This window comes from Mustelus asterias, chromosome 13 (assembly GCF_964213995.1).
Source record: "Mustelus asterias chromosome 13, sMusAst1.hap1.1, whole genome shotgun sequence".
Classification (NCBI taxonomy): Eukaryota; Metazoa; Chordata; class Chondrichthyes; order Carcharhiniformes; family Triakidae; genus Mustelus; species Mustelus asterias.
Genome location: NC_135813.1, coordinates 78,623,701 through 78,646,763, shown reverse-complemented (window position 1 = coordinate 78,646,763; position 23,063 = coordinate 78,623,701). Strand labels below are relative to the sequence as shown.

The 23,063-nt window shown below is 43.4% G+C and overlaps 1 protein-coding gene across 4 annotated transcripts in view; it reads left to right on the top strand.

Annotated features, from left to right (window-relative positions):
• The window catches only part of ccdc62 (coiled-coil domain containing 62), a 51,680-nt gene that overhangs the window by 7,311 nt on the left and 21,306 nt on the right, over positions 1-23,063 (top strand). For 2 of the 4 annotated variants that reach the window (XM_078227049.1, XM_078227048.1), the window contains exons 2-10: positions 1,472-1,565; positions 1,700-1,740; positions 2,282-2,440; positions 6,490-6,682; positions 8,598-8,764; positions 8,863-8,964; positions 11,341-11,512; positions 18,426-18,527; positions 20,619-20,707. In XM_078227049.1, coding sequence (XP_078083175.1) covers positions 1,487-1,565; positions 1,700-1,740; positions 2,282-2,440; positions 6,490-6,682; positions 8,598-8,764; positions 8,863-8,964; positions 11,341-11,512; positions 18,426-18,527; positions 20,619-20,707 — 1,104 coding nt within the window. In that variant the 5' untranslated portion in view covers positions 1,472-1,486. The remainder of the gene's footprint in view (positions 1-1,471; positions 1,566-1,699; positions 1,741-2,281; positions 2,441-6,489; positions 6,683-8,597; positions 8,765-8,862; positions 8,965-11,340; positions 11,513-18,425; positions 18,528-20,618; positions 20,708-23,063) is intronic. The other 2 variants (XM_078227050.1, XM_078227051.1) reach the window with 2 other exon arrangements.

Here is a 23,063-nt window from a genome sequence, read left to right as displayed (position 1 = left end):
TTAATTGAATTGTGCAGCAGGCTCGATGGGCTGAATGGCCTACTTCTCTTCCTATATTCCTACTCGTCGATGGTGGACTGAGTGAATGTTGAAGGTAGTGGGTGGGGTGCTAATCAAGTGGAATGCTTTGTCCTGGATTATGTCCAGCTTCTTGAGTGTTTTTGGAACTACACTCATCCAGGCAAATGGAGAATATTCCATCACACTCCTAACTTGTGCCTTGTGGATGGTGGACAGGCTTGGGGGAGTCAGGACTTGCCCCAGAATTCCCTGCCTTTGACCTGCTCATGGAGCCACACTATTTACATGACTAGTCCAGTTCTGTTTCTGTGCATAGGGAACTGCCAGGATGTTGATAGTGGAGGATTCAGTGATGGGATTGAATGTCAAGGGGCGATGGTTAGATTCTCTCATTGGATTTGGTCATTGTCTAGCACTTGTGTGATTACTTTTCACCTTTGAGCCCAAGTCAGAATATTGTCCAGGTCTTGCTGCATTTGGACATGGATTGCTTCCAAATCTGATAAGTCGTGATTGGCGCTGAACAACATCCCCATTTCTGATGGAAAGGAGGTCACTGATAAAGTAGGTGAAGATGGTTGGGCCAAGGGCACTCCCCAGACAACTCCTGTAATGATGCCTCAGGGCCACAACCATTTTCATTCCTTTGTGCTAGACATGACTCCAACCAGTAGAGAATTTTCCCTCTGACTCAGTTTTGCTAGGGCTCCTTGATGCCACACTCGGTCAAATGCTGCCTTGATGTCAAAGGCAGTCACTCCCACCTCACCTCGAGTTCAGTTCTTTTGTCCCTGTTTGAACCAAGGCTGTAATAAGGTCAGGACCTGAGTGACCCTGGTGGAACCCAAACTGAGTGTCAGTGAGCAGGTTATTCCTGTGTAAGTGCCACTTGATAGCACTGTTGATGACACCTTCCATGACTTTGCTGATGATAAGAGTAGGCTGATGGGGTAGTAATTGACCTGGTTGGATGTGTCCTGCTTTTTGTGGTCAAGGCATTGAGCAATTTTTCACATTGCTGGGTAGGTGCCAGTGTTGTAGCTGTCCTGGAACAGCTTCACTGGAGTGCAGCAAGTGCTGGAACACAAGTCTTCAGTGCAATTGTTGGAATGTTGTCAGGATCCATAGACTTTACAGTTTTCTGCCGTTGCTGCCTATCACATGGAGTGGATCGAATTCACTGAAGACTGACATCCATGATGCTGGGGACCTGAGGAAGAAGATGGATCATCCACTTGACATCTCTGGCTAAAGATTGTAGCAAGTGCTTCAGCCTTATCTGATGTGCTGGGCTGGGCTGCTCCATCATTGAAGATGGGGATATTTGTGAAGGCGCCGCTGCCTCTAGTTAATTGTTTACTGGTCTTTGTTGTCAATCAGCATAATATTGCTGCTGCATTTAAAGAAAAATGCATGTGATTTACATATCTTTTGTTTCACTGAAATGTAGGTACCAGGAGTTGAAATGGAAGCGAGCCAATCTTCGGGAGACACATCTCTTATTAATCCTAAGAATCCAGTAAATGCATCAAGTTCCGCTTCAGGTATTGTGCGTGCTTTTTAATGATGGCTCCTTAACCTGCAAAGTCATGGGTGATTGTTTCCACAGCATTGAGTGGACTTTACTGGGCTTTGATTCCTGCAGGTATTAATTGATTGTGTTTAAACTCTCTTTCAGAAAATCACCTTGAACAGTGGCACAGCACTCCAAAATCTAAGGTAAGGAAGAAAATTAACAACCACTTAACCATTCGGCTTGTTTATACCTTTTGTGCCAGGCCTTTCCTTTTTAAGGATTCGCCTGCGGATAAGGTTGAAAAGCCAACTGGCCACCTACACAAGGGTTCTCTGAAACAGTTGGCGGTCCAAGGTGACATTACCTGTACTTTCCCTACCTCCCTCAGTGGCCTTGCTTTAAACCCCATTTCCCAGCGGTGAGTGGGAGGGGTTAAAATGAGGCCAAGTTGACTTATTGACACGCAGCCTTCCCAATACCATTTAGTCATCGCCAACTTTCTGGGCAGCCCAAGGTTCCCTCTATAGGCAGGCATGGGCCTACTTCACATGCAAAAGCAGTGGCCCGCTGATGTTATCCATGTCCTGACACACTTGGGGGAGAAATGCACTGTGTGAAACCTCAGAGCTAGAGCCTGGCTGAATGGCTTAAAAAAAGGCCAAGGTGTGTATAGAAAAATGACATGTATGGTGCTAATTGCAACTTTTGTAAGAGTAACATTTGATTTTTTAATTATCTTCTCAGCCTTCCCTAGAGAATGATAGCTGTTCAAAATCTATAGGGGATTCAAAGCTGAACTTTGGGAAAATGCAAGATTTTGCCATGACAAACGCAGGAAGATTTAAAAGCTGTCCCACAAAAGCTAGTCAGCCGGTTCCCATATTGAATGGCTCCACAAAAAATGTGAGTAACTATCTGTGGGATTTGAGCTGAGCCAACCCTAAGCTGGCATATATTTTTCTCTCTCTCTTCTGTTGCAGGCAGGTACATGAGGAAACCCAAATTTCTCCCACTGCTTTTTGTCCAACCGAGCACATGCTTTTGTGTGAGCAAGGCCGTAAGCCTGGCTTGCAACTCCTGACCAGGAGAACAGGCTCGGTGAAATCTGAGAGTTGCCACTGTCTTCCCATCAGATGCGAGTGCCTTGCTAGATGTCGACCCAATTCTTAGAGCAGGGCTTCCCAAACTGAATTTTGGAGTTTGAACTCTGATGCTGTAATGTCCGTCATGGAGCTTCGACCGAGGGTTAACAGCTGCCAGAGGCCCCTTTAAATCTTCCCATTTTGCTTGGGCGTAGCCAAGCAGACTGATTTTCTGAGGTCTGATTCTTGTTTCCAAAAAAGCCACTGGAAACCTAGGTGCTTTTTGTTTTTAAAACCCTGCAATTTAAACAGCCTCCTACACTCACAACTCTACACCTTCCCCGCCCCCACTCCTGGCTTGCACAGCTCTTTCCGCCCCTGTCCCCAAGACCTCTGCTTCCCTGGACACAAATAATTTCAGTGAATGGACCCAAATACTGAAGTGGTAAATACTAAAAAAAACACCATTATCCACTTCTAGGACTTGTCCGTAATATTTTTGGATGTAATAGTTTAATGTAAAGTAATAGTTTAATTCTAGAAATCTGAATAGACAGTAAAGGTGTTTGAATACTTTGTCCTCTTCATGTTGTCAAAGGTCCTTAACCAGGTGGGAGTCAGATGACTTGCCTTAACCTACAGGTTGTACAGATTGTTAGCTCGCACACCACAGGATTCCTCAGTGATCATTTTCTGTTAGCTGATCTTTTCTCCTTTCCTCTTTTTATAGAAGGTTTCTAGCATGAGATTTGATGTTTCTCTATGCAGCTGTGCTCAATTGGGATCTTGTTCTGAGAGAAATGTTCGCTCCATTTCTTGTTGCGCAGACTGTTTGTAAGGCAGCATAAAGTGTTAGTGTCCACCAGCTTTGTGAGGAAACCATTTTAAACCGTAAACATGCACAAATAAGTCACATTGGCAACACACCTGCAAAGTTTGGCATGTTAAGTAAGAATGATAAGTGAATTTATTCATTCATTGAGGGATGGAAATAATTCAATAAACAAAACATGCTTGAGCCCTATTTTTAAACAGATGAATATTTATTAAAATAAAAGCAAAGCATTGGAAGTTGTTTCCAGCATTTTCTGTTTATTTCAATCGGGTCAGGCAGCATTTGTGGCAAGAGGTGGATGACCTTTTGTCAAAACTCAAAAGCTCAAGTGGCACAGTGGTTAGCTCTGCTGCCTCACAGCGCCAAGGACCCGGGTTCGATTCCTGGCTTGGGTGACTGTGCGGAGTTTGCACGTTCTCCCTGTTTCTGTGTGGGTTTCCTCCGGGTGGTTCGGTTTCCTCCCACAGTCCGAAAGACATGCTGGTTAGGTGGATTGGCCGTACTAAAATTGACCCTTAGTGTCAGGGGGATCAGCAGGATAAATACATGAGGTTACAGGGATAGGGCCTGGGTGGGATTGTTGTCGGTGCAGACTCAATGGACCAAATGGCGTCTTCTATACTGTAGTGATTCTATGATGTTAAAGACATACCAAGTTATAAGTGTGGAAAGAGTCAGGAGAATAGGTGGTGGAAAGAACAAAAGAGAAGATCTGTGATAGGGTGGAAGGCAGGAATAATTAAATGACAGAAAAAAGATGCTAATCTTTGGGAGGAGAGAGAGTTTTCTGGAGGAGACATTGATCACTCCTCAGGAGTAGAGAAGCAGGCAGAGGAGGCTGGCTGACTATCAGCACTTGGGGCAGGAGGTGACTGGTAAATGTGGAGAGCAGGTCATTGGTAGGACTTGATTTGTCTACTGGCTATTTAGACACCAGGGATGTGGCCAGAACTGAGACGTAGAGGAGGATAATCATGAATGACAGACTACAAGGCACTAAATAGATAATTGTTACCCTGGCGGGAATAGTACAGGTGGTATAAATAGGTGAATGTTGATTGTGGATGATTCTGTAGTCATGGGTAGACTTGTTGCAGATTGCTGCTGCATATGTTACTTCCAATGTGCCAGGAGTTGGACATGGTGAAGGAAATGGATGTGCAGCCTGAAGCCATGGTTCTTGTGGAAACCATTGACCTGAATTGGAGTCAGTTTGAGATCGTACAGAGGGATTTCATTTAAGAAACTAAATTTTAGATGAAGAAGATGAACCTCTAGGGTAGTAATCTCTAGATTATTCCCAGCGCCCACTTGCTGGACCAGACAGCGATAGAACAAATATCCATTGTCAAAGTGTGGCTGAGAAGATGGTTTAAGAAAAGAGAGAGGGTTTTAAGCTCTTATTGAAACACTGAATACTGGAGCCACCTTTTGGACTGAAGGCAGCAATGCAATGGAATAACCTTCACCTAACCTGGAGAGGCACCCATGTCCTTGTGCAAAACATAAATAGGCCAGTAAGAAAAGATTTAAATTGATTAGAGGGGAAATCCATATTTCAACAACTATTTGCATTTATTTAATGGCTTTAACGTAATAAAACACCCTAGGGTGCTTCACCGGAGCAGTTATCAAACAAAATTCAGCACTGAACCACATGAAGAGTTAGATGTGCAAATTCAGCTTGAGGGATACGACATAGTACCCATCACAGACAGCTGGCTATAACCTGAGCATAACTGGGAACTAAACATTCCAGACCATTGGATCATTAGAAAGGACAAGAAAAGTAAGAAAGAAAGTTGAGCAACAATATTGATTAAAAATATGCAGTACTGCAATGGAATGAAAAGATATTAGAAAGGGTGATTAGACATTGGACATACAATGGGTAGATTTAAGAATTAGCAAAGCATGCAATAATCTGATGATTATTGTCCACAGATCTCCTGATTGTGATATTGAGAGATCAGAGTTGTCATGAAGCTAAAGTGGTACAGGGACAGGGTATATACAGAACAATTTCCTCTGGTAGCGAATCCAGAATAAGAGGACATTATCTTAAAATTAAAAGAAAGCAATTTAAAAGAGTGAAATTGGGAAGCAATTTTTCATAAAGTGTAGCGGAAACCTGAAACTTGAAATTTTCTAGACTTGAGATCGACAGTTCTTTATTAGGTAAGTATATGAAGGGATAAGGGTGGCAAAGTGGTCAGCACCAGGGTCCAAGGTTCAATTCCGGCCTCGGGTCACTGTCTGTGTGGAGTTTGCACTTTCTCCCGTGTCTGCATGGGTTTCCTCCGGGTGCTCCCGTTTCCTCCCACAGTCCAAAGATGTGCGAGTTAGGTTGATTGGCCATGTTAAATTGCTCCTTAGTGTCAGGGGGATTAGTGGGATAAATACGTGGGGTTACGGGAATAGGGCCTGGGTGGGATTGTGGTCGGTGCAGACTCGATGGGCCGAATGGCCTCCTTCTGCACTGTAGGGATTCTATGATAAGAATCAAAGACATAAATGGAGTTGAGTTGCAGATTAGCCATGATGTAAACAAATGACAAAATTGGCCCAAGGGTCTGAATAGCCTACTCCTTCATCTTGCCCGGTTAGAATGAAGACCTATGTAAATACACACCGTATCCTGTGACATCAGAATCTGTCTCCTTTCCAATTTTTGCTGCTAGTTTAATAATGGATTAATTTGGAATGAAGACTGGTTTGGGAAATAATAGGGAGAAAAAGTGAAATGAGTTTTAGGAATAAATAAAATCTTGACCTTGTGGATGGAAATCATCAACAGTTTTGTCTTTAGAGCCATGTACCATATACAATATTTTATCAGAATCATTTTTGAACCATGATTGATAAAGTAAGTGATTCACATTTTGTACAGATTGGTGACTAGAGCCCTGATAAGTGGTAGAAATTACATATTCTGCTGCTATTATATCTTGACTTTTTATCAAATTACCAGGTTACAGTTGGTGATATCCACCAAATACTATTTCAAATTTCTGATGACCTTTTTTAAATCCCAGAACGCAAATGTAGATCTGGAAAACGGCACTATTCAGAAACAACGCAATGAATTACAGCTGCTTGTTGCAGAACTGAAAGATCGGGACAAAGAGTTGAATGAAATGGTAGCTGCGCACCAAAAACAGCTCCTGGCATGGGAGGAGGATCGCCTGCGCATACTCAGCCTGGAAGAGAGATGTGCTAAACTGGAACGTTAGTATTGTTTGGAAAAAAAAAACATTACAACAGATCTAGGTGGCTTAACCACAAAAACAAAGTGCCAACAGTTTATTCTCTCAGTCCTAAGATTATAATAAGGCCTTGGAGCATTCTATGTGACAAGTGTGCTCTTCTGAATGAATTAGCAGAATTCTTTTCTCGGAATCACTTTTTTTTTGTCAATGGGAATGTTGTAAGTCGCACTTCTATTTCATAAACAATAGCAGGATTTATTCAACAGCAAGCTGTACTTGTATAGCGCGTTTGGTTTAGTAAACCATCCCAAGGCACTTCGCGAGAGCAGAATTTAACACTGATCCCCGTAAGGAGATATCAGGACAATGTGTTCAGCGAGATAGGTTATCAAGAGTGTCTTAAAGGAGGAAAGGGAAATGGGAGGACCAAGAAATGCAGGAAGATGATTCCAGAGTTTAGTGCTTAGGCAGCCAAAGGCAGATCTGCCAGCATTGGAGCAATTAAAATCGAGAATGTGCAAGAAACCAGAATTGAAGGAATGCAAAGATTTCGAGAGTTGTAGGACTGGCAAAGTTACAGAGCTGGGGCTTAAACCCTGGCAGGATTTGAAAATAAGGTGAGAATGTTAAGATCAGGGCATATTGGACCTGGAGCCGTGTAAGCCAGCAGATATGAGTGATGGGTGAACGGTAGTTGGTGCAAGATAGGATACAGGCACCATAGTTTTGGATGAGCTTAAATTTAGGTTTATGGAAGGCTAGCCAGGAGAGCATTGAGGTAATCGAGTCCAGCGAGAACAAATGTATGGTTAAGGGTTTCAGCAGCAAATACACTCTGGGAAGAGTGGAGTCAGGCAGTGTTACCTGTCTTGACGATGGTGTGGCTGTATTGTTAGAAGCTCAGCTCACGGTCAGTCACAACATCATGCTTGTGAATGGTCTGCGTCTGCCTCACACAGTCAGGGAAGAGGGATGGAGCCAGTGCTTGGGGAATAGAGTTTGTGGTGAGCACTGAAGTCAATGGCTTTGGTACTCCCAATATTTAATTGGAGGAAATTTCTCCTCATCCGAAACTATACGTTGAATGAGCAGTGTGACTAATCAAGAGTCACTGATGTAACACAGAAACGTAGAAGATAGGAGCAGGCTGTTATCATGGCTGATTGTCCAACTCAATAGCCTAATCCTGCTTTTTTCCCATAACCTTTGATCCCATTTGCCCCAAGTGCTATATCTAGCCGCCTCTTGAATACATACATGTACAAGGGAATATATGTCGATGACACCTGTGGAGTTAAAGTCAGTAAGAAGTTTAACAACACCAGGTTAAAGTCCAACAGGTTTATTTGGTAGCAAAAGCCACACAAGCTTTCGAGGCTCTAAGCCCCTTCTTCACCTGAAGAAGGGGCTTAGAGCCTCGAAAGCTTGTGTGGCTTTTGCTACCAAATAAACCTGTTGGACTTTAACCTGGTGTTGTTAAACTTCTTACTGTGTTTACCCCAGTCCAACGCCGGCATCTCCACATCATGAGTTAAAGTCAAGCATTAATTTGTACTTTCATGAGTGAAGAGTGGGAAGAAAATAACTTTCTGTAATTAGGCCTTGCAGGGGCCTGAGATTTTTGTCTGAAAAAAGACCTTGTGTATAATTTATTCTAATGAGCTAATCGTGGATTGCTTGGCCACTTCTCATGTGAGGTGCAGTGATATTTATCACCAACCCAGCATAAGCTGCTGCTTTTCAGAGGAAAAAGAGGGTGAAGAAGAATAATGTGTTCATTATTTGTTCTAAAACACAGTTGAATAAAACCACTTTTTGCTGGATTAATGCAAACCGTTATCTACTGATGGGAAATGTGCAAAGGGATTTTGGATGAATGATCTAGTTTTTAAATAGTTGCTATATAATCAGTTGGCAACGTTGTGTTTTACTAGATGAACTGCGCAACAGGAATGAGATCATTAGATCATTAGGTGCGCAACAAAAGATTTTGGAATCTCAGCAATCTGATTGTCTGAAAACACTCACCAGTACCCAGCAACGGCTGAAGGAAATGTCTGAAAAAGCAGCAGACGCAGCTAGTAACTGTGAAGAGTTAGAGGTAGGAGTGCCAATAACAAAACTGTAGTTCGTATTAATATTTCTGCCTCGTCAATTACCTTATTCATTATATGTTTGGATTCTGTTTGTCTCGACCAGGACAGGAACAAAAGCCTGAATTCCTCCATGCTGGAACTTTCAGCCCAAGTGGGACAGTTACAGGCACGTGAACAGGAGCTCACCACAATGCTGGAATTAAAGGTATTAGAATTATGCTACAGAAGATGAATAAGTGCTTAGTGAATACTCGGCAAATATTCTCTGAACTCTAGCTGTAAGTGGATCTTAACTTTCCATTTATGATACAGTTCAGATGTATATGGGACAGTTGGTATGTAACAGTGTGATGATAGTAGTGCAATTGATGTATATTTTTTATGTTTAAGGGGAACGTTTAAAAATTCAGCTTTACTCTACAGGCAGTCAGAATGTCTGGCAGGAATGCAACTGGGGTGCTGGGAAAGCAGGATAATTACTCATTTGAGCCATGTAGTGTTTACTTCGGATAGAGCTAATAGATTTTTGTTTATAGATGGAGATTTTCCCCTGGGGCTTTTGATTAGATTGATTGAAAGGGTAATGAGTTATCCATCAGGCGTGGTGATGGGAGGAGCGAGGTCTGTAGCATGGAAAAACAAAGGAGTTTTAGTTGCAGGTCTGCTGAAGTCAGAGTCATGTGCAGGCTATTCCTGAGAACTCGCTCCACAAAATCTCTCTCTGAAAGCCTCAAGACCGTTAATACCATTTAGAGCAAGTATGCCTGGATTTGTTAACTGTATTTATTTGAAAGTGGTTTGGACCTATGCATGAATGGATGGGGCTTATGTGGGACTGAAACCGTCATAAGCTAGAAAGTAATTTTAAATGTTGTTCACCTGTTGATGGTTAAGCTACCTCATTTGTTTGAGTTATATTTAAACTGTGTATTTAAATTAAGTTTGGCTTACTATAAAAGGCCCCTAATTTGTCAGTGGAATTATTTCTGGAACAAAGCATTCTATCCTCACATTTATGCCAAAATAGAAAACATTGTTGGCGTCGAGTCTGGCTTCATGATGTACCTTGGGTTTTGGTCCTGACTCTAACATAGAACATAGAACATAGAACATTACAGCGCAGAACAGGCCCTTCGGCCCACGATGTTGCACCGACCAGTTAAAAAAAAAACTGTGACCCTCCAACCTAAACCAATTTCTTTTCGTCCATGAACCTATCTACGGATCTCTTAAACGCCCCCAAACTAGGCGCATTTACTACTGATGCTGGCAGGGCATTCCAATCCCTCACCACCCTCTGGGTAAAGAACCTACCCCTGACATCGGTTCTATAACTACCCCCCCTCAATTTAAAGCCATGCCCCCTCGTGCTGGATTTCTCCATCAGAGGAAAAAGGCTATCACTATCCACCCTATCTAAACCTCTAATCATCTTATATGTTTCAATAAGATCCCCTCTTAGCCGCCGCCTTTCCAGCGAAAACAATCCCAAATCCCTCAGCCTCTCCTCATAGGATCTCCCCTCCATACCAGGCAACATCCTGGTAAACCTCCTCTGCACCCTCTCCAAAGCCTCCACATCCTTCCTGTAATGTGGGGACCAGAACTGCACACAGTACTCCAAGTGCGGCCGCACCAGAGTTGTGTACAGTTGCAACATAACGCTACGACTCCTAAATTCAATCCCCCTACCAATAAACGCCAAGACACCATATGCCTTCTTAACAACCTTATCTACTTGATTCCCAACTTTCAGGGATCTATGCACACATACACCTAGATCCCTCTGCTCCTCCACACTATTCAAAGTCCTCCCGTTAGCCCTATACTCAACACATCTGTTATTCCTACCAAAGTGAATTACCTCACACTTCTCCGCATTAAACTCCATCCGCCACCTCTCGGCCCAACTTTGCAACCTGTCTAAGTCTTCCTGCAAACTACGACACCCTTCCTCACTGTCTACCACACCACCGACTTTGGTGTCATCAGCAAATTTGCTAATCCACCCAACTATACCCTCATCCAGATCATTAATAAATATTACAAACAGTGGTTAGATACTATTGAAGCCAGTAGTTCTTGAAGGAAAAATACTGAAATTTTCTATGTCTGACCTAATGGGTGGGGATTTTCCAGTTGTGTCCATCCCAAGACCAGAAATTCACGCCTGAGGTCAATGGACATTTAAATGGTCCATCAAATTTTCCGTCTCACTTGTGATGATTCCTATGGCAGGCGGGATTGGAAGGTTTTCCCCAATATATTCACTAATTAACCTTAGATTTTAGATAACTTGAGCAAATACATTATTGACCAGTTCTTATTTCTAATCTTATTTAACGATGTCTTGGTACGGTTGTTCTGTTAAAGGATCTATGAGTACATACTGTTCTTCTCCACCCAGATGTGGCCTGTGCCTGTGGCTCTGGTGTGTTTATGTTAACTCTAAATTGCACCCCTTGTATTAGAGGAGAGAAACATCTGTATGAAGACATGCCTTGTATCAAAGTTAGGTTTCGGTTTCTGAGCATCACTTTGTACGCCACAATAACCGTGGGTTTCGTTACCTTATGTTTAGGACAAGGATATGGTTGAAGCCACCAATCATATTGTGGATCTTACAGCTAGGTTTAAAACCTTAGAGGGTGCACTGCGAGAAGCCAGGCTAAATGAAACAAACACCAGAAAAGAAGTGCATGACTGCAAACAACATTCAAAGAAGCTAAGACATGAAATCTGCAAGCTTAAAGGTAGGCTGTGGGTTACCATTGAAATATTTTTAAAAATGTATTTGCTGTGGACGAGAACAATTTGGTTCTTATAGTTATAAGATGCAGTGTTTAATCACAAGCCAGTCACAATGCAGTAATGTAGATCATTGCTCAACCCTGACACTGTGTACTGCCATGAAAACATTGGCACAAATGTCCATGTTTCTGTGCCTGGGAAAATTGGATGAGTTGGGTGCAGCTGATTCTGGTAAATCAAGGCGGGAGGAGCGCACACTCATAAGAACCTAAATGACTTTTCCGTCGTCTTAAGTGAAAGGGTGAAAAGTTGGGGCGGGGGGGGGGTTCATGAGGAGCCTGTGCTCCTTTGCTACCAGTACGGGTAAGAAAAATTCAGCTCGTAGAGCAGACAAATGCTCCCTCAATGTTTTGGAGTTAAAAAACCGCAAATTTAATAGAGAAAAATAACTTGGGTGCACTATATTATTAACTTCAATATCTCAATCCTTTGAAAGTATTTTACAATCAATAAATCACTGTTATAATGTGGCAGTCAGTTTGAACTTTGAAATCAGATACAACCTTGGTTTAATTAATGCCTCAAACACAGTATGGCACGTCTGACAATGCAACACTCCCTCAGTGCTGGCATTGTACTTTGATCCTGCAATGCAGCTGACAACCATAAAATCCTTTGACTAAAGAGGTGAGAGCATTATCACTAAGGTGCACTAACGGCCAAATTAAAGCAGTGACAATTTGGTGCCAGAAGCTTATTTAAATTGATGCCGATTGAATAAATGGACAGGTAACAGTGCTTCTTCTTATTCACTGGTGAGTTTGCTGAGTCAGTTTACTTTCCAGTTTTTCTGTCCCGAAGAGGAGGTACCAGGATTTGATACTTTCTTCGGTGTCGGAGGTTCTGTGCTTTGTGGAATTCTCCTATTTGAAAATTCTGGGAATCTTTAAATATTGTGGCTGTTAGAAAATATGCTTTATCATCTTGAAAATCTCTTATGCTTAAGATCATTGTCTACATTGTGACCAGATATCTGCTGCTTTGTTCCTCATCAGATGAATCATTATTTTTCGAAGTTCTATTTTCGTGTGCCATTCCCACTTCCAACCCCTCAACACCGGCACCATCTCCTCCTCCTCGGACCATGAAAGATCTGGCTCATTGGGAAGTGGCCATTCTTCAAGTGTGATCTTAGTTAGCAACTGAGCCTTGTTCCACATCCACACATATATACAGTGAATCCACACTGTCAGTTGTGGTTCTGTTCCTGAAAATTGCAACATCAAATGAAAAAGCTTTGTGAATGAGAAGATCCCATAGGAATCAGTGTTAAAGCTGGAGTTAGATTCCTTCGACATTTCTTCTGGAAAAATCAGGGTAAAATACTGGACCATGCATGTGCAGCTCTGTGCATTCCTAGCTGGAATAATTTGCAAAATAAAATAAATCACAGAACATAACAGAAAGATGATATACATTGATATTAGATAACACTAAATCACTCAAATCCTAAGATGCTCAGTTTCTATGTCTCACCCACAGTATTCCTGAAACTCACCTCAATGTTTTGCTTGCTTAACTTTCCCACTCTCATATTTTGATTTGATTTATTATTGTCACATGTACTAATATACAGTGAAAAGTATTGTTTCTTGCGTGCTATACGGACAAAACATACCGTACATAGAGAAGGAAAGGGGAGAGTGTAGAATGTAGTGTTACAGTCATAGCTAGGGTGTAGAGAAAGATCAACTTAATGCAAGGTAGGTCTATTCAAACATCTGATGGCAGCAGGGAAGAAGCTGTTTTTGAGTCAGTTGGTATGCGTCCTCAGACTTGTGTATCTTTTTGAAGGTGGAAGAGAGAATGTCCGGGGTGCGTGGGGTCCTTAATTATGCTGATTGCTTTTCCAAGGCAGCAGGAAGTGCAGACAGTGTCAATGGAAGGGAAGCTGGTTTGAATGATGGGCTTCGTTCATGACCCTTTGTAGTGCGGCATGGTGGCACAGTGGTTAACACTGTCTCACAGCGCCATGGGCTTGGGTAACTGTCTGTGTGGATTTCCCCCGTGTTCTCCGGTTTCCTCCCACAGTCCAGTGATGTGCAGGTTAGCTGAATTGGCCATGCTTATTTCTCCCTAAGTGTACCTGAACAGGTACTGGAGTGTGGCGACTGGGGGATTTTCACAGTAATTTCATTGCAGTGTTAATGTAAGCCTACTTGTGACTAATAAATAAACTTTACTTTAGTTTATTGCAGCATTGTGCAGAGCAGGAGCCATACCAAGCTGTGATACAACCAAAAAGAATGCTTTCTATGGTGCATCTTTAGAAGTTGGTGAGGGTTGTAGCGAACATGCCAAATTTCCTTAGTCTTCTGAGAAAGTAGAAGCGTTGGTTGGCTTTCTTAACTATAGTGGCGGCATGGAGGGACCAGGACAGGTTGTTGATGACCTGGACACCTAAAAACTTGAAGCTCTCAACCATTTCTACTTTGTCCCGATTGATGATGTCCCCAAATAAACCTGTTGGACTTTAACCTGGTGTTGTTAAACTTCCCATTGATGTAGACAGGGGCATGCCCATTCATCCCATCCACTCCCACTCTCTCCCCACCCCTCCCACTCTCACCCCGTTCCTCTCCCACTCCTCCCTTCTGCTCTCACCCCCCCCCTCACCCCCTGCACTTGGACTCACCCCCCAGCACACGGCCCTCCCCTGCACTTGCTCCCCCCCCCGGAACTCAGGGGCACCCCCTGCACTCGCCCTGCCCCCCCCCCCCAATACTCTGTCTGCACCCCCCCCCTCTCTCTCTCTCTCTCTCCCTCCCTCTTCCCTACCCTCCTGCTCTTGAGGAGTTGGAGGGAAAATGGCCTTTGGGAGAATCTCTGGAGTTTGGGGGAGGGCACAGAAGGAGCCATGGGGATGGGGCTGCAAAATGAATCATGCCTGGGGTGGGGATAGTTGCAAAAGGAGCTGGTGGGAAAGTGTTGCGGACCATGGGCAGCGCGGTGGCACAGTGGTTAGCACTGCTGCCTCACAGCACCAGAGACCCGGGTTCGATTCCTGGCTTGTGTCACTGCCTGTGCGGAGTCTGCACATTCTCCCCGTGTCTGCGTGGATTTCCTCCGGGTGCTCCAGTTTCCTCCTACAGTCCAAAGATGTGCTGGTTGGGTGCATCGGCCATGCTAAATTCTCCCTCGGTGTACCCGAACAGGCGCCAGAGTGTGGCGACTAGAGGATTTTTAACAGCAACTTCATTGCAGTGTTAATGTAAGCCTACTTGTGACAATAAATAAACTTTAACTTTTAAGTTTAACTTCATGAAAGGAGCCATGGGGGGTGGGCGGCGCAAAAGACACTAGGTCCCCGTCCTGCCCCACCCCACCCCACCCTACATATGGGGTTTGAGCCTCGTTCTATCTCTGCAGCCTCAGTCTCTGGTGACAGTGGTAGCAGTTCCTGCATCAGAACATAGTGACTGCTAGCCCAGAGGTCAGCTTGGGGAGGGTGGGGTCAGAATGCAGATGGCATAAAATCATAAAAAGGGGTCCTAAAGAGGAAACAACGTTTTAGCAAAACGACAACTTAGTGAGGACTTGCTAGATTTACTGTTCGGAGTCATTAGATACTGAGGCTGTGTTGGCAGCTGCTTCGGAAATGAGTGAAGGAAGTGAGAGGTTCGGAGAGGGGGCTAAGGTGAAATGTGGGATCAAACATGCGATCAGGTGCAATGCCTCTTCTTGTCAGCTTGGACTAGTGTGCCTCTCTCGTCGGGGCCGTGAATTGGATTCAATTTGAATTGGTTTTTGGAGCAAGCGAGGAGATGGATTGTGGCTTGCCCTGTCCCCTCTGCATTGGCTTTGTAACTCTGAGAAAGGAATGCAATGTTTAAAAAGGCATCACCCTTTGGGCTTAATGTGATATAAAATTAGGAGGCTGAATTAAACTACAATGCAAATCAGTACTTAGAATGAAAGTTACAAAAATGACTTTTTAAACCAAATGCATATTAAAATATTTTTCATGGTAACTACTGACTAACATGGTTTAGCAGCGACTCCCAGTGGTCATGAAACAACACTACATTATAAAATAAGCGCTTGATTGTCTTATAGCAGCACAGGCAAAGGCAGTTTTAAAGAATTCAATTTAAGTCCTATTTTGTTCTCAATTCTAAACATTCTTTCTGTCACTTCTCAGATAGTTGCATGATTTGTACAAGTTTTTCTGTGGTGTATCTAAGATAATGTTGCCATAATCTCAGATGACCATAGGCTGGTGGTGATTTAACCTGAGGATCACCACATTTCAAGCGAGGCGTAAGGTTGAAACATAGAAAATAGGAGCAGGAGAAGGCCATTTGGCCCTTCGACCATGCTCCACCATTCATTATGATCATGGCTTGATCATCCAACTCAATAGCCTAATCCTGTCTTTCACCCATATCCTTAGATCCCCTTCGCCCCAAGCGCTATGTCTAACTGCTTCTTGAAAACATACAATTTTTTGGCCTCAACTACTTTCAGTGGCAGAGAATTTCACAGGCTGACCAGTCTGGGTGAAGAAATTTCTCTTTACCTCTGTCATAAATGGTCTACCCTGTACCCTCAGACTGTGATCCCTGGTTTTGGGCACCCCCACCATTGGGAGCATCCTTCTTGCATCTCCCATGTCTAGTCCTGTTAAAATTTTAGAGGTTTCTATGAGATTCCACCCCTCCTCATTCTTCTGAACTCCAGCGAATATAGTCCTAATCGATTCAATTTCTCCTCATACATCAGTCCCGCCGCCATTCCAGGAATCAGTCCGGTAAACCTTCGCTGTACTCCCTCTAGAGCAAGAACATCCTTCCTCGAATAAGGAGAGCAAAATTGTGCACCATTCCAGGTGTGGCATCACCAAGGCCCTGTATAACTGCAGCAAGACATCCTTGCTCTCTATTCGAATCCTCTCATTATGAAGGCCAACATACCGTTTGCTTTTTTTTTTACTGCCTGCTGCACCTGCATGCAGTAAACTGGTGTGTGACTGATGTACGAGGATACCCAGGTCTCGTTGCACATTCTCCTCTCCTAATTGCCATTCAAATCGTAATCTGCCTTCCTGTTTTTGTTGCAAGTGGATAATCTCAGATTTATCTGAATTAATTTGCCCACTAACTCAACTTGTCAAAATCACACTGAAGGATCTCTACATCCTCCTCACAGCTCATTGTCCCACCCAGCTTTGTGTCATCTGCAAATTTGGAAATATTACATTTAGTTCCCTCATCTAAATCATTAATTATATAGTGAATAGCTGGGGTCCCAGCAGTGATCCCTGCGGTACCCCACTAGTCACTGCCTACCATTTGGAAAAAGACACGTTCGTTCCTACTCTTTGTTCTCCTGCCTGCCAACTAGTTTTCGATCCATTTCAATACACTACTCCAATCCCATGCGCTTTAATTTTACACATTCATTTCTGGTGTGAGACTTTGTCAAAAGCCTTCTGAAAGTCCAAATGAACCACATCCACTGGCTCCCCCTCATCAACTCTACTAGTTACATCCTTGAAGAATTCCAGTAGGTTAGTTCAGCATAATTTCCCTTTCATAAATCCATGCTGACTCTGTCCAATCCTGCCACTGTTTTCCACGTGTTTTGCTATAAAATCTTTGATAATGGGTCCCACTACCAATGTCAGGCTTACATGGTCTTGTTTTATCTCCAGCTCCCTTTTTTAAAAACAGTGACGTTAGATTAGCTACCCTCCAATCTGTAGGAACTGTTCCAGAGTTTATGGAACCTTGAAAGATGACTACCAATGCATCCACTATTTCTTGGACCACTTAAGTATCTAGGAGGTAGATTAACAGGCCCTGAGGATTGAGCAGCCTTTCATCCCATTAGTTTCCCCAGCATAATTTCTCTACTAATACTGATCTCCTTCAGTTCCTCCCTCTTAGAAATCATAGAAACCCGACAGTACAGAAAGAGGCCATTCGGCCCATCGAGTCTGCACCGACCACAATCCCACTCAGGCTCTACCCCCATATCCCTACATATTTTACCTGCTAATCCCCGCATCCCAGGACGCTAAGGGGAAATTTTAGCTTGGCCAATCAACCTAACCTGCACATCTTTGGACTGTGGGAGGAAACAGGAGCACCCGGAGGAAACCCATGCAGACACGAGGAGAATGTGCAAACTCCACACAGACAGTGACCCAAGCCAGGAATCGAACCCAGGTCCCTGGAGCTGTGAAGCAGCAGTGCTAACCACTGTGCTACTGTGCCTCTCTCTAAACCCTGAGTTCCCCAACATTTCTGGTATCTTATTTGTGTCCTCCTTTGTGAAGACAGAACCAAAATATGTATTCAGTTGGTCAGTCATTTCTTTGTTCCTCACTGTAAATTCCCCTGTTTCTGACTGTAAGAAGGCAGCGTCTTCATGAATAACCTCAGCCGGAATGGGAATTGAACCCTCACAGTTTGCGTTGCTCTGCATCACGGACCAGCTATTCAGCCAACTGAGCTATCTGAGGCTTGGGAGGAAATTGTGGGTCCCCTAGCAGAGATATTTGAATCATCGACAGCCACAGGTGAGGTCCCTGAAGATTGGAGGGTGGCAAATGTTGTGCCTTTGTTTAAGAAGGGCTGCAGGGAAAAGCCTGGGAACTACAAGTCGGTCTATAACATAATGAGGGGCATAGATCAGAGTTGACAATATTGTTGTAAATATGTTTGTCTCAGATCCTGTGCAGCTTTGAGGATTCCGGTATATTAAAAGCTGAATCATGTTACAGACCTCACACCCAACAATTCTTTACCACTTTGTAGTTGTGTGAACTTTTTACACTGAGTAGAATCATGTTTTCAAGTTACCTCAGCAGTGAAAGTCCATCTCCTGAGATTTTCCCCCCTTTTTATTTAGATGAGTTAGATGAGAAGACGGTGGAAAATAATGAACAAAGAGAAGAAATTATTCGTCTTAAACAAGAGAGGCAATATCTAGGAAATGAGCTCACTTTAGCAGGTAAGTGAGTGAACTCTGAGGAAACACTGAGGGTATTGTGTGAGCCAACAAGGATTCCAGGTCAGTCTCTGGTCTCTACGAAGTTAGCTGATCCTTGCCGGAGTACATGTAATCCAGTACGAATGGCCTTGTATTTGGGGAAAATGGAAGAGAAAAATGCTGAGATCCTGCACTTTTTTTTTAATGGTAGTCATGATGTGGAGATGCCGGCGTTGGACTGGGGTAAACACAGTAAGAGTTTTAACAACAGGTTAAAGTCCAACAGGTTTATTTGGTAGCAAATACCATCAGCTTTCGGAGCGCTGCTCCTTCGTCAGATGGAGTGGAAATCTGCTCTCAAACAGGGCACAGAGACACAAAATCAAGTTACAGAATACTGATTAGAATGTGAATCCCTACAGCCAACCAAGTCTTAAAGATACAGACAATGTGAGTGGAGGGAGCATTAAGCACAGGTTAAAGAGATGTGTATTGTCTCCAGACAGGACAGCCAGTGCGATTCTGCAAGTCCAGGAGGCAAGCTGTGGGGGTTACTGATCGTGTGACATAAATCCAACATCCCGGTTTAGGCCGTCCTCATGTGTGTGGAACTTGGCTATCAGTTTCTGCTCAGCGACTCTGCGCTGTTGTGTGTCGTGAAGGCCGCCTTGGAGAACGCTTACCCGAAGATCAGAGGCTGAATGCCCGTGACCGCTGAAGTGCTCCCCCACAGGAAGAGAACAGACTTGCCTGGTGATCCTTCAAACAACCGCACAACCTCAAACAGACCATTGTCCGCAGCAAACTACCCAGCCTTCAGGAGAACAGTGACCACGACACCACACAACCCTGCCACAGCAACCTCTGCAAGACGTGCCGGATCATCGACACGGATGCCATCATCTCGCATGAGAACACCATCTACCAGGTACACGGTACCTACTCTTGCAACTCGGCCAACGTTGTCTACCTGTTACGCTGCAGGAAAGGATGTCCTGAGGCATGGTACATTGGGGAAGCCATGCAGACGCTACGACAATGGATGAATGAACACCGCTCGACAATCACCAGGCAAGACTGTTATCTTCCTGTGGGGGAGCACTTCAGCGGTCATGGGCATTCAGCCTCTGATCTTCGGGTAAGCGTTCTCCAAGGCGGCCTTCACGACACACGCCAGCGTAGAGTCGCTGAGCAGAAACTGATAGCCAAGTTCCGCACACATGAGGACGGCCTAAACCGGGATGTTGGATTTATGTCACACTATCGGTAACCCCCACAGCTTGCCTCCTGGACTTGCAGAATCTCACTGGCTGTCCTGTCTGGAGACAATACACATCTCTTTAACCTGTGCTTAATGCTCCCTCCACTCACATTGTCTGTATCTTTAAGACCTGGTTGGTTGTAGGGATTCGCATTCTAATCAGTATTCTGTAACTTGATTTTGTGTCTCTGTGCCCTGTTTGAGAGCAGATTTCCACTCCATCTGATGAAGGAGCAGCGCTCCAAAAGCTAATGGTATTTGCTACCAAATAAACCTGTTGGACTTTAACCTGGTGTTGTTAAAACTCTTACTTTTTTTAATCCATTGACTATTGAACTAAATGAAGATGCCTTCTGCTCTTTCATTCACAACTGGTACAAATTACATAGAAGAATTTTACAGGAGGTATTGAAGGGTTCGTGGTGTCCATGGATCTGTACTCCGCTGTGTGGCAGTGGTTTGCAGATCCGAAATTTAGTAGAAAAACCATAGTTAAGACTCTCCTTCTTGAGCAGTTGCTTCCTTCCCACTGAATGACCTTGAAGTATTTCCCACTGAACTTCATTAATCTTTGCAATGTCCCGTGACTTGTCATTTATTTTGTTAAAGGCTGCTTCAGATACTCCAGCATGTATGTCCTCTGAAGTATTTAGGCGTATTTAAGTATGTGTGTTTTTGGTTTACTTCCCTGTATTGTTTCTCTGTCCAGTTGTAGGAGCACTGCGACCTATTATTTATGTAAAATCCAAACAAATTTGTGATTTTCGCAGCCATGAGTCCTGCGTTTGCTATATACAAAATAGCGGGTTTGGGTTAAAGACAAAATTCAGTCTCTTGTGATTTCACTTCAGTTGAACGGGAGAAGAGGAAAGATCAGATACTGGAACTGGCAAGATCAAAGCAGGATCGAGCAGACACCGAGCTGCATGGCCTTCGGCAGGTCAGACCATTTGGAATTTGTTGATGTAATCATTAATTAAATATTGAAGGCCAAAATTGCTTTGAAGGAATCAGATTGACACGAGAAGAAAGTTATATTTGGTCACTGCGTATATGGGAATAAATGATTCCCAAGGTCATTGGAATATCCAGTAATTTGATTTAATATTTAAGTAAATTAATCATCGCGTTTAGCGAGTGAAAGTTGAACCAAATAAACCTGGATGCTCCCAAATGAATCACCGATAAATGATAACATCACAAGAAGAGTAGGCCATTCAGCCCCTCGAGCCCATTCAAATCTTCAATTAGGTCATGGCTAATTTGTATCTCAAATCCATTTACAGTGGCCTTTGACCCATATCCCTTGATATTGTAACCAATCTGCCTTGTAAATTTCTATTAACCCAGGATCCACAGTTTTTTGGGGGAAGAAATTGTAAAACATTGTTTTACAATTTCACTCTTAAGTGGCCGATTCGATACTTTTAAGATTGTGTCCCCACCAAAGGAAAGTTTTCCTTTTTGGGTATTTCCATTAGATCGACCTCCTCAATATAACATGTCCTTATAACTCCCAGCATAATTTTGACTGATGTTAATCTGACCGGTGTGTAACTTCCTGGTTTCTCCCTCTCTCTGTTTAAGTAAAGCCTTTGTGGTACCGATTCATTCTTCGTGGTTCATTTGAATGCGGAAATACATTTTGCCGCACAGAGCAAATTAGGAAAAGGATTACCTTTTAAATAATGAATTGTATGTGTGAAATATTTTCAGATCTTTATCAGATATGCTATGTTTATCGTAATTCAGACAAATGCAAGTCTAAGCTTCCAGAGGCATTGCAGAATCTTCCAGCTGAAGCTCTGCCACCTCGTTTGCGCACAAGTGCGGTTATGTGGCATCAGTTCCCAAAAGAATTGAACTCTGAGGTGTCTTTAATGTCTTCTTTAGGAAAAGAAACCCCTGAGTATAAGACCATGAAAGGCTATTCTTTTTCTTCTACCCTACAATTGATCCTTAAGCTGAGGATTGTACTTGCAGTAATAAAGTGTGCAGATTCAGATATAGGAACAGGAGTAGGCCGTTTGGCTCCTTGAACCTGCCCTGCCATTCAATAGGACCATGGCTGATCCGACGACATTCCTTATGTCCACTTTCTTGCCCTTTCTCCATAACCATAAAGACCATCAGATATAGGAGCAGAATTAGGCCATTCGGCCCATTGACTCTGCTCTGCCATTCAATCATGGCTGATAAGTTTCTGAACCCCATTCTCTTGCCATTTCCCCATAATCTTTGATCCCTTAACCAATCGAGAACCCATCTATATCTGTCTTAAATACCCTCAATGACCTCGTCTCCACAGCCTTCTGTAGCAATAAATTCCAGATTCTCCACCCTCTGGCTGAAGAAATTCCTCCTCATCTTGGTTCTAAAGGGTCATCCCTTTACTCTGAGGCTGTGCCCTTGGATCTTAGTCTAATGAAACAGCTTCTCCATGTCCACTCTATCCAGGCCTTTCGTTATTCTGTAAGTTTCGATGAGATCCCCCCTCATCCTTCTAAACTCCATGGAGTACAGACCCAGAGTCCTCAGATGCCCTCGTACATCAAGTTTTTCATTCCCGGGATCATTCTCGTGAACCTCCTCTGGACCCTCTCTAAGGTCAGCACTCCTCCCTCCTAGATACGGTTAATCCGCGATTCCCTTACTGATCAAATATCTGTCTATCTCTGCCTTAAATACACGTAAGGTCTCTGCCCCCACAGCTCGCTGTGATGAGGAGTTCCAAAGTCTCTCAACCCTGTCAGAAGAAATTCTTCTTCATTTCAGTCTTAACTTGATACCCCTTTAACCTGAGACTATGCCCCCTGGTCCTAGACTCTCACAGCATTTACCCTATCAATTCCCTTAAGATTCCTGTATGTTTCAATGAGATCACCTCTCATTCTTCTAAATTCCAATGAATAGAGTCCCAACCCGTTTAACCTTTCCTCATAAGACAATCTCTCCATACCAGGATTGTCCAATTGAACCTTCTCTGAACTGCCTCGGATGAAACAATATCCTGAATAAGGGGACCAAAACTGCTCACAGTATTCCAGATGTGGTCTCACCAGTACCTTGTACAGTTGCAGCAAGACTTCCCTACTCTTATACTCCAACCACCTTGAAATAAGGGTCAACATTCCATTAGCCTTCCTGCATCTGTGTGCTAGCTTTCTGTGTTTGGTGCACAAGTTCCCCCAAGCCCCTTTTTTGTTGCAGCTTTTTGCAGTTTTTCTTCATTTAAATAATACTTTGTTCTTTTGTTCTCTTTTCCAAAATGAACAACTACACATTTTTCCACATTA